At 41.3% G+C, this 14,096-nt stretch overlaps 1 protein-coding gene across 3 annotated transcripts in view; it reads left to right on the top strand.

Annotated features, from left to right (window-relative positions):
- The window catches only part of grb10b (growth factor receptor-bound protein 10b), a 71,628-nt gene that overhangs the window by 31,966 nt on the left and 25,566 nt on the right, over window positions 1–14,096 (top strand). For all 3 annotated transcript variants that reach the window (XM_082552854.1, XM_082552856.1, XM_082552855.1), the window contains exons 4-5: window positions 6,408–6,690; window positions 8,579–8,723. In XM_082552854.1, coding sequence (XP_082408980.1) covers window positions 6,408–6,690; window positions 8,579–8,723 — 428 coding nt within the window. The remainder of the gene's footprint in view (window positions 1–6,407; window positions 6,691–8,578; window positions 8,724–14,096) is intronic.

Here is a 14,096-nt window from a genome sequence, read left to right on the forward strand (position 1 = left end):
CATTCAAGCACTTTAACACTCGATTGGTACATCTGGATTTTTAGTCGAATCACTGTACTTGCTGACATTATTAAGCTTGTTTTCAAATAACTATCCACTTTTATCCTTTTTAGCCCATTAAAGTCACAAGTATTCACAAATGAAACAGTACAGCTTTGTTGGACAATGGCCTTTATCGAATCATTTGCAAGCCAGTATTTGATTTGATGAAACAGGAGCTGCTCTGGATGATGTTCTCAACATGCAGCTGTGCTAACCACATTAGGTTATAATTAATTTAGTGTGGAGTTGAGTGTTTTGCACAGCTTATGTTGGTCCAAGTGCGTAAGTAGAAAACTGACAAGACCACATTGTCCAGTACCTTAGCATGCCACGTGAGTCATCTCGTGTCAAGGGCTCAGTGTGCTAATTCCTTCTGCTTTTGTTGTTTTTCTCCATGTTCGCGTCAGTTATTTCTCTGGTATAACGGAGCTTAATGACAGCATGTGTTTTGACACAGCAAGTTTTTTGTGTGTTCTGATGTATCTCTGACAATAAGGAAAATCGGCATCTTTACAATCTGAATTCTTGGGTGTTATTTCATATTTTGGAATTGTTCTGACATCGTTCTCTCCTTATGAAGGCAAAAAAAGACCCATATTGTCTAACACATCTTAAACGTCTTCTGTCATAAATACACTTTGCCGACTGCAAGATGAAATCCTCTGAATGTGACTATGTAAAGGTTATTTAATAGTAGCAGTATTTATTGGCCTTTTTGAATCCAGTGAATGTAGCAAAATGCCATCTGCCACAAGTGTAAGATGTTTGAGTCCCACATCTCTCCACTGTCGCACCTCAGACCCTCACTGGTAAACATGGATGTGACCATTGTTCCTGGTGGTGGTGGGGGCATATCTGTGATGGGTATGCAGCTGCTAGGCAACAAATCCCATCAATGCTACCAATGCAACCAATGCAGTTCAGTAATCTGATGGCGTGGCTCCTCAAGGGGTCAACCAGTCAAGATCTCAGGCTGGAAATGAAGATCCTAGGTCTTCAAGTTATGCTTGGTATTTTTAAGGAGGATGTGACAGACGCACCATTTTAACAAACAGCATTTCACCCAGTTCGTGTGAAATTCATTCTTAGGTCCTGTATGTATTATGCCTAAGCTCTGACACTTTGGCTTCCCACAGAGATATGTCAAGGTCATCCCAGCAGGGGAGTGACAATGCTAACTTCTCACTTAAGGGGAAGCTAGTGGGTGGAGGTTGAAATGCTTTTAGCAAGAGCTACATCAGTGTGGCAGCTGCAAAGCTTTTGGGTTTGGGCTTTTGTGTGCAGGCATGCAGCAAAGAACAAGGGTGAATACTTGGTCAGACCCCAAACATTGAGAAGGTGTGTTTGGACGTGTATAGCAGTGTGAGAAGATTTGTGAGAGTGTAACAAGGGATATTATATTATAATTGGCCCTGTGAACCATATAACTCTGTGGCAAGCCTAACACTATTGAGAGATTAACAGTGGTCAGCCAGCTGATAGACCATCATCCCTCTAGCCAGATCTGCGCTGTTAATTATCACTCTAAGCAATTTCACCCACTTTTCCTTTTACATATAATTCCCACTCAGATGTGTTTCTGATCCTCTGTTCACTCCTGTATTTTCTTTCCTTCAGTTCTTGTCCAATCTTCCCCCTCCTCCTCCTCTCCTCCAGTTTCATTCAGACCCTATCCCACACTCCCTCCAAATCAGGAGGCTTGGCCCTCAGTGGGTGTTGTCACCGGAGGTATTGTACTCCCCAGTGCAGAGCCACGCTTAACAGTTCAGACTTGGCCCGTCTATACTCCCCCAATCTCTTTGAATGTAAACCCCTCTGCTGGGCTCGTATTCAAATGCTGTTTGTCCCTCAGTACATCTTTTGTGTGTGTGTGTGTGTGTGTGTGTGTGTGCAGTTGATGTACTGTACATGTATATATTCCCCCTTCTTTAGGGTTGCGGCCCTTTTTGTTTTCTTAACTAGCAGGAATGAATAAAAGATGAAAAGGCAGCATTCCTGGAGAGCCATACGTGTCTGCCATCATCGCAATAGTCTTGCTTTTGTCCACGTCGTTCTCTCGCTAATGATCCAAAATATTCAAAACGGATTTTATGCAGATTTTTGTCAGGTCCAACTAGTTCAGTGTGTTCTGACTGTATTTGGCGTGGCTCAAACAATAGAGGGTGCTTGGGCTATTTTTACCCCTAATTTAACCTGTTATGGGTCCTATGAAGAGGAGGGAGGGCAGTAAAGATGTCAGAAGAGGAGGGGAGGGAATGAATTCCACTCATGGGAGAAGTGAAACGATGAGTAAATGAGAACAGTAATGTCCGTGTTGGTCTTGGAGCGGTCGAGGCTTTATATTTGGATCTGACTTCTCCAGTGGAGTTTAGGCCGAGTTCTTTAAAAAGAAAAGGGGAAAGGATTTGGTTATTATGAATAAACCAAAAATATACTTATCAAATATGACAGTTAAAGCAATTTGCTCAAATGGAGCTTAAATAGTAACCCAGTGCTCTTCAAATGTAGAAGAAAAGCACAGTAACTGAACCACCTCCACGTGGATGCACAGTCTCTAAGATGATAGGATCCAGGATAATCGCACCTCTTAAAGGACTAATTTAGCGAAAGGATTAAGTAATGAGGTACTTGTTACCTGTGCTCATATCCATTTACCGCTCAGTATTAGGACTAATTTCTGCCGCTAGTGATTTCCTTCCTACCCATTCTGTTGTGTGATCCCTGTTGCATTTGTAAATACTTCCTGTGAGGAACGGATGAGGCTGAGTCAGAGCCTGTAGCTGTAAGATTTTTAACCGAGATGCCTCTCGGGTGAATACAGCTTTAAATAAATCCTGCTATCTGTTGGTTCTTTCAATCTGTTTTGCTCTGTAAACTTTGCGCATGGTGGTGAATAGGAGTGCAGCAACTGTGTAATGGCTTTCACAGCGAGGTTCAGTGTTGTTTTAAAGCTCCATGCCTACAACAAGGCTCATAACATGGTAGTGATGCTGTACATTAAGCATATGCATCAGAGCTGCTACTTGTCTCTTTCTTTCCTCCCTGTTTTGAGTCTAAAGCTGCAGCTATGTGTGCTTCCTGCTGCACGAGCTGCTGTGATATTTTATTAGTATATTATAATTTCTGTAATATAGTGAGAGCACATGTGAGGATAGATATAAAGGTTTGTGTCATTTCTCGTGGCTGCCAAAGCCAAGTATCACGTGTAGCTTCTGTTTTCTGGGCTGTGTCCAACGACGAACAATGATAGGCTGCTTCCCTCTCCAGATCTTCAGAGTTTAAATCCTGTGCATGTGTGCGTGCCTGCCTGCATGCCTTCTGTGTCATCAGTCTGTCTGCCTCACGCCACGGAGCATGACGCATATCTTTGTTTGTGCGATTGTGACATGCATTGGTGATTGCAATCATATGACTGATAATGACGCACAAGTCTTCCATAGCTGCAAGAGTTTATGGGTGGTGTTTCTTTGTATGCTGACAGTTCCCCAGAAGCCATACTAGGTCGGGTACATGCTCTCCCTACCTTGAGGGTCATGTCGCATCTCTGAAGAATAAAAAGGATAAAAGTAATTTTTGAAATTTGGTCTTACATTTCATGTAGATTTTCTAAACTTTTAGATATATGTAGATTTCCTTTTTTAAACAACAGGTGCAGCATGCAGGTCGTGGTGCTCTGTTCGATATTACAACTGTGTTGTCTGTCCTTAGTCCTGTGTTTAGCCCCGTATGCACCCTGGATCCTGTGGCATATAGGTCTTTAGCTCTCTAGGCTATCTATAAGTAGCTGCTGCAGCTTATCTGTCACTATTTATACCTGCAGATTAAGCGCCAGCAGTTCAGACACCTGTGGTGCACCTTCCTTACATTTTGTTTTAAGGAAAAGGTCCTCAAAGGCGACACAAGTTTTAGCAGGTAGCTATAGCTAGAGGCAGAGCCATGCCTTTGCATGTAGATGTTTGCGTGAAGATACTGACTCACTAACCTGTGACGCCTCTTGTTGTTTAATCCCTCCTTCTTCTTTTTTTTTTTTTTCCCTTTTTTTCCCAGAAGAGGGAAAAAGTGGCATTTCCAAAAGAAAAATGGCCCATTGCCAGACTGGTGCTCACTTTGAGGCCAGTGCTTTTAAAACTACATTAGTCAGATTACAGTTTTCCAATGTAAGCTTTCTGATGAGTCATGGGATTTTTACCTGTGATATGACACCTGCATGATCCAGCTGTCAGGTGTGCTGCACTCTGAGTCAGCAGGGACAGTACGTGAGGCATGTGGGGCTCATTTGAATTCTGACAGCAGTCCGGTGTCTGTTAAAGTTACAATGTAGTATTAATTTACATTCATTAGATTAGTATTTTTTTTTCTCAAGTATACTGGGTATAGCCTAAGGTTTTGTGGATGCAGGAGGCGGCTGGTGCTAACAAAGCATCTGTATTACTTTCCATTTCATTTAGACTTACCAATTGGTTACTAACAGAACTATGATCTAAAGCTGACGTGTGCATATTCATAAATGAGCATAGATGTATAATCCATCCACATAAGATTTTTCACAAAGGGCATCTTCACTGCTGAACAAGAAACTAACAACCTCAGTGCTTCCTAATCCCAAAAGTCTTCTGGTCCTGTGTTCCAGGGATGCAAATTTAATGTAGTTTTTGAAAAATGTTTGTTTTCAGGAGTCTCAAAGCTCCTTTCCTCATCCAATTAGTTTGTCTCCCTCTAGTGGTTTGCATTTGTGCAACAGCACGGTTGGGATCTCTACAGAGACCTTATGATAAATTCATGGGATAGATTTCTTTTTCATAATGGAGAATTATTAATCACAAGCAGAATCACAGCTGCGGCTTGTAATTTAAAAAGAGCAAAGTTGGGCTGTCAGTTTACCCAGATGCTCAAACTTTCACAGCATGGAGCAATTAGACGAGTTTCCCTTCAGCTGAGCTCACGTCAGGCTTTGATAAAACATGCTCCTGGAGTCGGTTGAAAAATTCACTTCAGGAATTTAAATGTGCCTGGAGGTTTTCACGAGGACTTTGAAGATAGACACCTTCTGAGAAGAATTTCACATCTTTCTTTTAAAGACATTTAAAAGCTGAGTGTTTGAAAGCTGCCCTGAATGCAGAGCAGATGCTTGCAGTGCGGTGCCTTTACATTGAACCCCAACGGTTGGAGCTGAAAAGTGTCATGGGCAGGTTTGTGCTTGTACCTGATCTCCCTGGAGATTTGGCTCACAGGGCATTACGGTGTATTCAGTCGAGATGTTAAGATATTCCTGCTGATTGAGCACTCTGGCAAAACTGGCAACAAATCTGTGCGCGTGTCTGCGTGGGCGCTTGTGTGTTGTGTATTTTCTTTCTTTTTTTCTTTTACCTTGAGTTACTAGTGCAAAGGTTCAAATCCAGGCCACAGCTAGATGAGAAACTGAAAGGGGAAAGTGGCTGAATACCCAGGGACTTAATCATTTTACTGTGTTTTAAAATAAGAATCAGTCCTATAAGTCTGCAGCACTCGCACCCCCAACCCCACTATGTGTTGTTGCACTTACAGGATACCTATTATGCTGATTTCCACCTTTAGATTTTTAGGTATTTGGGCACTTGAGTTGTCTGTATGAACTTTTTGAACATGGTTTTACAGCAGCTGCTCTATTAGCTGGAGCGAGTTTCAGCTGACGGTCACAGTTGCCGATCTTTTAAAGTGGGGAAAAGTATCCATAGATGCCAAAATTGTTTCTACCAGGCTGTGAACATGCTTTTAAATGCTAAAGTTGGACATTTTAACACTGAGTTTATGGGGGCTGACTTTTTATTTTTAATATTTATTTTGAAGTCTCCTCTAAAGGAACTTTTTTTTTTTTTTTTTTTTTTTTTTTAACTGCGTTGGCTGTTTTAGCTCCTATCACTTCAAGGCCCCCCACCCTGTAAACAAGTATACGGTTTTAAAAAAGGAATACAGAAAAGGAGTGGACTGGTACTCATATAGTGCTTTTTAAGTTAAGCACTCAATTCTGTAACTAAGCACTTTAAACCTACCTCACACACTAATGAATGCACAGAGGCAAGATGCTGAACTCAGCCAGGGTTTGAACCACCACCTACCTTCTGAGTGGTAGATGATCCACTCTACCTCCTGAGCCTACAGAAGAGCTTGGACCGATCTAAAACATATGACCATTGGCCCACAGTGCAAATTTCACATACACGTTATTTGAAACCTCAAATTTAATATGCGCACTGGTTCCCTTTGGTGTTTGTCGATTTGTTGTAGTTCTTTTCATTACACAAGCAGTTCATGCTGTTACTTTACAGGAGCTCATGTCAGGTTAATGCTAACTCACAGATTTGTTCTGCCATATCTGTGTCTTTTAGAGGATGATGTCGACTTGGAGGCCCTGGTGAATGAAATGGACTCTTCACTGGAGAGCCTGTACTCGTGCAGCGGTCCACAGACAGAATCGACTCCTCTGCTGCACAACGGACAGACCTCGACGTCACACAGCCACCACCATCAAGCACATCAACACAACCAGCCACGGCAGGGACAGCACTCACACGGGATAAGCCACATCTCCCCAGAGCCGCCCTCCTCGTCTTCAGACTCGCCTCAAACCGGCCTCCGACGGTCACAGCCGATGCACATCAATGCTGTCAGGTAGCTGCTCAACTAGTTTCATCTCCTCCAGTTATGAGCTTTCTGTTTGTTTTTTGCTTGATGTGATGGTAAACTTAACTTTCAGTGTTAAGAGTATGGGTTTAAAGTTCGGACTGGAGGAAACCTATAAAGAGAATCTATTATGCTGCCCCCCCCCCTCAATTCTACATGGCCAAAGTTTCAAATTAGGTCAGTGTAAGTCGTTGTAATCTTCATAAGCCAAAGGCTCAAGCTTCAGACTGCTCTAAATATTTGGTTTTCCACAGTGACGGCAGAAGCAGAAACTCCATGTACCTCCTGTTCAAAACTTTTGTGTGTGAGGCACAGCCAATCAGATCAGAGTTGGCTTTACAGAAGGGGAGAGGGTGCTAAAAATGCTTGTTTGAGGCAGTAGATGAACTGAGGGGCTTTAGTAATTAACAGGATAAGAGGAGTAAGCATGCTTTTAGTCTGTGATGTGTGCAAAGTAACTTGGTAGTATTCAAAGTTAAATGTGGAGCTGGATGGGAGTTCAGGCTCCATTTAATCTGAGACATTAGGTTTCAGTATATGTTACACCATCTTTGGGCATCTCATTCATCCTCTGTTAACTGTCAAGACATGTGCAATCATCGCCCTAAAATAAGTAAATTTAAAAAAATGCTAAAAACAACAGGGCTATAACTGCTCGTGCACCCACAGAATCAGCAAAAGTGTGGTAGTAACTTCAGCCACAAACTTCTTTCAGCCTCGTATTATGCGTTTGCCACATGCGTAGCCGCACAGCAAGACTTCAAACCCTTTTTTTCTCTTCAAATTTCAAAAGAGAATTTTCACTGTACACCATCATCCCTCCACACCCACTCGATAATTGAGCATAACGGTTCCTCCTGGCTCCCGATCTGTAACCCCTGTATGACCCGTTCCTCCCTTTCACTCCTCTTTTACATCAGCCTGCAAAGGCGAGAAGAAGATTCTCATTTATTTAAGTACCATGTGCATATGTCTCTTTCAAATTAAACCGTGCTAACCCGCATCCTCCTCGAGGCTGCACTCATACACGTTGGGAGAATAGAAGTATAGCTGTGTGCATGCACCGCAGAGCTGGTGTCAGCGCCCATTACTCGCCTTTGGACTATGTGACAATAACACAGGAGGGGAGCATCAGGTAATGGAGTATTCTGTCTTATGAGCGCTCTTTTTCAAACGCACAGAAGCAGGCCCTGAAGTTCTTATTATTCAGGACTGACCTCTAGATAACCCTGTTCTCCGGCTCAGATGGGACGACATCAAAAGGCCCGTTCCCTTTTGAACTCGCTGGGTTCTTCGGAGCGACAGAGCTCGACTGAGGAAGAGAAACGGAGGCTAAGCAGTCTTCCACACATTTATTTATTTGTAGTTATTAAGCTGGGATTCCACAAACAGACTTGCCAATTTAAAAAATACTGAAAGTAATGGTTGATTGGCTGTCCGATAATAATTTGAGTCTTACACTGCATGTGCCAAATTTATATATTTAAAAAAAGAGAAATCTGCTTTAAAGCGATGTCTTGATTCGTCATTGATGTATTATTAATTGAAAAAAATTAACTAGCTGGCTGGGGTGGCTCTGTGATTTCCACTTGCTTCGAGACTGTTCATTACGAGCAGATCAGACAGAAACGGGCATGAGGCTGAATACTGTACAGCAGAACTTTATTAATTCTAGCCGCCTTTCCTGCACGTATTTCACAGCTGTCAGCAGCTCTGTTTTAAAGTTTGCTTCTAAAAAGGCTGTTCCAGGTCATGGACTTGGACTAAAGTTTGTTTTTTGTTTTTTGTAACCATAATAATAAACATAAGCTTAAACCAAAAGACATGCTCTGTTCATCAAACCACTTTACACGTCTTTATCCGCCTCTTTCTTCAGGAGATTGCAGGAGCAGGAGCAGCAGCTGAGGACATCATCTCTCCCGGCCATCCCCAACCCTTTCCCTGAGCTCTGCAGTCCAGCTAGCTCACCTGTCCTCAGTCCTGGGTCTCTACCACCTGGGGAACCTTCCTCAGGCAAATATGTAAGTAAAATTCAAGTTGTTTTTTGTTTTTTGTTTTTTTCGCCTCTTTTTCACCAGTTTCCGCCACTTAAAAAAAACAAACAAGTATCCATAACTCGAAGTTTCGAAATATTTTGTTGAAATTTCGACTTATTAACTCGAAATTTGGAGAAACATAACTCAAAATTTCGAGTTACTTTTCTCGAGTTAGCTCTGCCAATCATTAAGCTACGTGAATGAGGTCACTTTCTTGTTACCCGGAAGCATATGGCGCAGAGTAACGCGCACTCAAAACCGCATCGCAACAAATTGGCGCTTTCGTGTGCACGTTTGCTGATAGCGACGTCATGCGATTCAGCTAATAACACAAGGATTTCATTATGTTTGAAGCCACGCTGAAAATACTCAGCAATCTGTGGATTCATGACTGGATATAATACTGGTAGCTTAGCTGTAGCATTTGTAGCTCAGGGCTTCAGCTTCCGGGTAACAAGGAAATGACGTCATTCACGTAGATTACTGATTGGCAGCGCTAACTCGAAATTTCAAGTTATGGATCCTTTTTTTTTTTTTTGTGGCGGAAACGGGCTTCCATACTTTACATGTTAATCTCTTTGCGTTTGGATGTGTTGGATCAAAAACATTTTTTGTCTTATTGTTTGGGAGAGCATGGAAGACTTTTTTTTTCCCCTCTTGAAGAACTGGATGTGACACATTCACAGACCCTTGATTTATTTTCATGTTGTTGACTGAAGCACATTCGACTCAAAGTGCTGTATTTGTTTTGAAGGATGCAGATTTTAAATATTGTGAATCATCTGTATGCTAGCCATGTCAAACATTTGGGAAAGTCTCCTGGCTCACATCTGCCCCGTGTTTTGCTCGTCTGAGGCATGTTTATTGCTTGCATGTGATGACACTGTACTGTACAGTGCACATGTTTTCAAGAGGGTTTGCGGCTCGATTTAAGGAAAATAGTGAGATGTGGACTGGAAGCGTTTGTGTGTGTGTGTGCGTGTGTGTTTGTTTGTGAGCATGTGTACCTGCACACATGGCTGAATGTTGGCATGTGTGTTTGTTATGTGCTGACAAAGATTTAGGGACTCTTCTGTCTGTTCCTGGAAGCTGGAGTCTCTCTATTAACAAGGTTAATGATCTTCATATGGAACCAGCCAACACTGGTTACAGTAACATAGCAGTTTACAGTAATATGGGGGTGGACTATTTCTCATAAATACTCTGGCTGCAGCTCCTGCCTGTTCTGGTACGAGATCACAGACTCTAGTTCCAGCTGAGTCGTTCTGAGCCCTCCCTCAAAAAACAAAAGTTGTGTGGAAACGTTCTGAGCTTGAAATCCTAGATGTGCCATAAATCCAGGTACCTTGTGAGGCAGCTGGATTCTCATGAGATCTGCAAGATTACGTCTTGCCCAGTGTGTAGCATATGTGCTTGTGAGTGAACCACAGTTGAGTTCCCTGGCATCCACGGCGGTGGTTTTGTTTTGTTTTTCTTTTTTGTCTTTTTTTTTTTTTTTTTTCTTTTTTTGGTGTGACGACAGTCAAAAAGGAAACAAGCTGGACTGGTGTATACTGCGCTCTAGCATCAGCTATAGCAGAGTTTCTCTGTTTTTGTAATAGACAAACAAAAAAGTTTCTTTCCCTTAACTGGTTTTGAAAGAAGTTGAATTTATCGTCTGTTTTCACTGATACATTTTATCTAATTAGTTTTAAATTATAAAAAAAATGTTTTATTTTATTTTTTTTTGGTCTGGCTTTTTCAAAACTGTTCCAGACACTGCTTGCCAAGCTCATCAGGTATCAAACACACCTTGGTAAATCATCGGTCATGCGGTTAAAAAGATTAATGTCTCACGAGGACTTTGAGTTTCAGATTAAATTGCTAACTGTGCAAACATTTTGTCTGTATGTTAGTAAAGCAGGCGTATTGGGTAAATATTCGAAACCACTTTATTATAGTGGGTGACTCACTCTGCATGTGAATGTTTTTGATGTTTTTTGTTTTAAAATACACATATTAAATTAAATATTCTATGCAGAGTGTAAAGTGCGGTCTTGGGGAATGTGGAGAGGAACTGGAGTTGTTACAAACCAACAGTTTCCACTAACATTGAAGCAGAGCTGCGGTGATCTGATGTGTTGTTTGTGCCGAGCATTGTAACAAGCAATGATTTAATAAAGCAGCAAAAGATGAAAGCCTGACTGATTATTAGACTTTTTTGTATTTTATTTTAATTTTATTTTTTATTATTAGACTTTTAAGGCATAGACCAATATTTGGTGGTGTGTGGTTTTTGGTTTTTTTTTTTTTTTTGGTTTTTTTTCTCCTCTCCAATATTCAGATACATCTGGCAGCATTTAGTTTTTCCCAACACAGCTGGACATAAACTGGGCTGGGGTTGTCTTTGTAGGAGAGGAAATTGTTGAATGCCTCAGGTGGACAAACTCTATTTCCACACCCATAACATGGTTGAAGGGTCGTCTTTACTTTTAATCTTTTAAATTGTAATTTACCGACTGTAATTGCTGCTGTGATTCATTAGCAAATGGCTAATTACCAGCTGATGATATTGGCCCTATGATAAATCAGTCTGGCTCCTATTACTGTTGTTCTGTATATGACAACTCCAAGCTAACGTTTTGTTTACATCTTTCACGCGCTGTGTAAACATTTAATTTCATCATGAAGTGTTTGTCTTGTGAGACTGGTTTGACTGTAATAAACCTTGAACATACCCATAAAGATAAACAGCCCCCCCCACAAAAAAAAGACCAACAGGACCTTTTGCAGGTTTTTTACGGATCACCAAACTTTTACAAAGAAGAGCAACTATGGAAAATGTAACTCCTTTTGTGTGTTTACGGTGTACACACTTTTGTAAACATGCAAACGCGCTATGCATCCGTCCATGCATACGGGTATATTTGTTTTTTAGATACATGTGTGGCTGCATTCACAAACGCCTCTTACTCTTTGTGAGTTCTGTAAACTATTTACAGCACTGGCACTGTCTATCCATTGTTGATAGCAATGGAAAGTATGTCTCATTGGAAATTTGATTCAGCACCTTTCCACTTAAAAACTCTCCCATGGAGCAATCTCATCTCACACCAGTGCCTAATAAGGGGGTCCAGTTTCGGAGACGATGGCACCACTTTCTTGTGGTATAGTGGTTCAGATCCATAAAGAAGAAAGTGAGTTGTTTAGGTTTGACATGTAGGATGGTGAGCATGTAAATTATTGCACCTACTTTCTACTTTATCATTTAAACCATATGTGCCCTGTTGTGTGCCTTTTTTCTTCTTTCTGCCCTTTCTTCTGTCTTTGACATTGTCTCTGTGTACTCATCTGCATGTCCTCCAAATACTAAATTAAAGCAGCCAGTCTGCTGAGGAGAAGTTTCTGTTTAGTTTACAGAATTTTCCGACCTCCAGGCGTTTTCTGACAGACTCATACTTCTGTCTTTCTGGTCCTCCTTACTTCAGCCCTTGGCCTCCGTGCATGAGGATGTAGTGCAGGGCTGTCAGGAATCATTGGCCACGCAGTTTGACACAGCCATATGATTCGCAATTACCCACCCAGCCCCCAAAAGCCACCCCATCCCAACCCATTCCCGTTTTCCTCCACTTAATTCTCAGCTCTCCTTTCACAGGCTTTTTTTTTTTTTTTAACTGTACACTGTGAAATACATGGGCTAGTGTTTTCTTTTGTTTTGTGTTTTTATTTTATTTTTAATGAACAGAGATCAAATACAGTGTTCGTGTAAAGCTTTAGTCAGTGATGGTGCATGAGAATCATTAAAATAGGTTATTTCAAGAGCTTCTGGATGATCAACAAAGCTGAACGATCTAGTTTTTTGTAAGATCACTGACACTTAACTACTGTGGCATGTTTAAAAGCGTGCATAGGTACTGTACATTGTATTACTGCCAACATGCTTTTTATTTTAGGCAGTTCTCCGGCTACATACATGTACCCATTGTGAACCATGTAGGACAGCATGTATGCTTGTGTTATGGGAAATCCTCTAAGAAACAACAGTAGTGTAGTCATTGCTTGGTGGATGCTGTGCTTCCATAGTTGTCCCATTCATTCTGGAGTAAAAAGCAGTGATATGGTCACTGGATAGCCAGATTTTGTTGGCTTCAGCATACCCTATATGTCCTGTAGCCCTTTACTCCACATTATGGCAGGCTTCTCTTGTCTGTTTCACTATCATCCCAATGGGGGGGCGGTGTTAAACTGCATCTGTCCTTTTCTCTCTGTCATCATCTCTTGTTAGGTCTTTACTCCAAGCTTTTAGTCATCCAAAGATCCACTTGGTCTTAGCTTGGCCCTAGTACTTCCAAGTGTGTCCTGTGACAGTTAAGTTCTGTAGATGAATACTCATTTGCACATGATGATATGACAAACCCAAAATAGCTCATAGTGCCAGACAAGCTGGGGAAGATTGGTTGACACTAATAATGTGCAAATGGGCTGTTGGTTTTCAGTGTCATCATCATGTCCAATTGAGCAAGTCGGATTAAATAAAATTGTAATTGCTGTGTTTTTTAGGCAGATTTAAGAAAACTGACAGTCTAAAATTTCATCAGTGTTCTAGCATGAACGAACACTGGCTATTCTTCAGATATAATATGTTCAGTGTTATAAAAGTATTGCATCTGATTATGTGTTTTCTGAAAGATAACAGAGCCTTGCATGTAAAATCACCATCTCTATGCAAATATTGCATCTGGAAATACAGGCCACTGACTAACACTGGCCTCACAGCCCATTGCTAGTTTCAGTCATTATGCAAATGTGCTTTTTAAAAGTTTTACAGTCAGTTGAGACGGCACAAGTCACTTGGAACGAGTGAGGAAATGTTTCTCCCACTGAAAACGCTACGTCCAGATGAATAGAGACAACTTTTTTTTTTTTTTTTGGGACCTTGCTACATGCTTTTATTTGCCTTTTGCCTTTTTCCTTTAGAGATGCCTTCATGGCATAGTTTCAGAAAAGTTTTGCAAACATTCCTCAAATATATTACTCCACATTGGCATCATGACATCACAAAGTTCTTGCAGATGTGTTATCTAAACATCTGCGATGTGACTCTCCCATTCCACCACATCCCAGAGGTGCTGGGATATGGTGACTGTGGAGGGATAAAGTCATTGCCATATGCAAGAAATCCTTTTGAGATGATCTGACAAATTGCATTATCCTGCTGGAAGCAGGATTCGGCAACTGGAACGGGTGTTGTCAGCAACAGTACTCGGGTAAACAATGCTCAGTTGATAAGTCCATGAAAACATCCCCCACACTGTTACCCTTTCCTGTTATTTATGCCAAATTTGGACCCAACTTCCTGTATCTCAAGGCTGATCAGGA

The sequence above is a fragment of the Aulonocara stuartgranti genome (genome assembly GCF_965226115.1).
Source record: "Aulonocara stuartgranti genome assembly, chromosome: 11".
NCBI lineage: Eukaryota > Metazoa > Chordata > Actinopteri > Cichliformes > Cichlidae > Aulonocara > Aulonocara stuartgranti.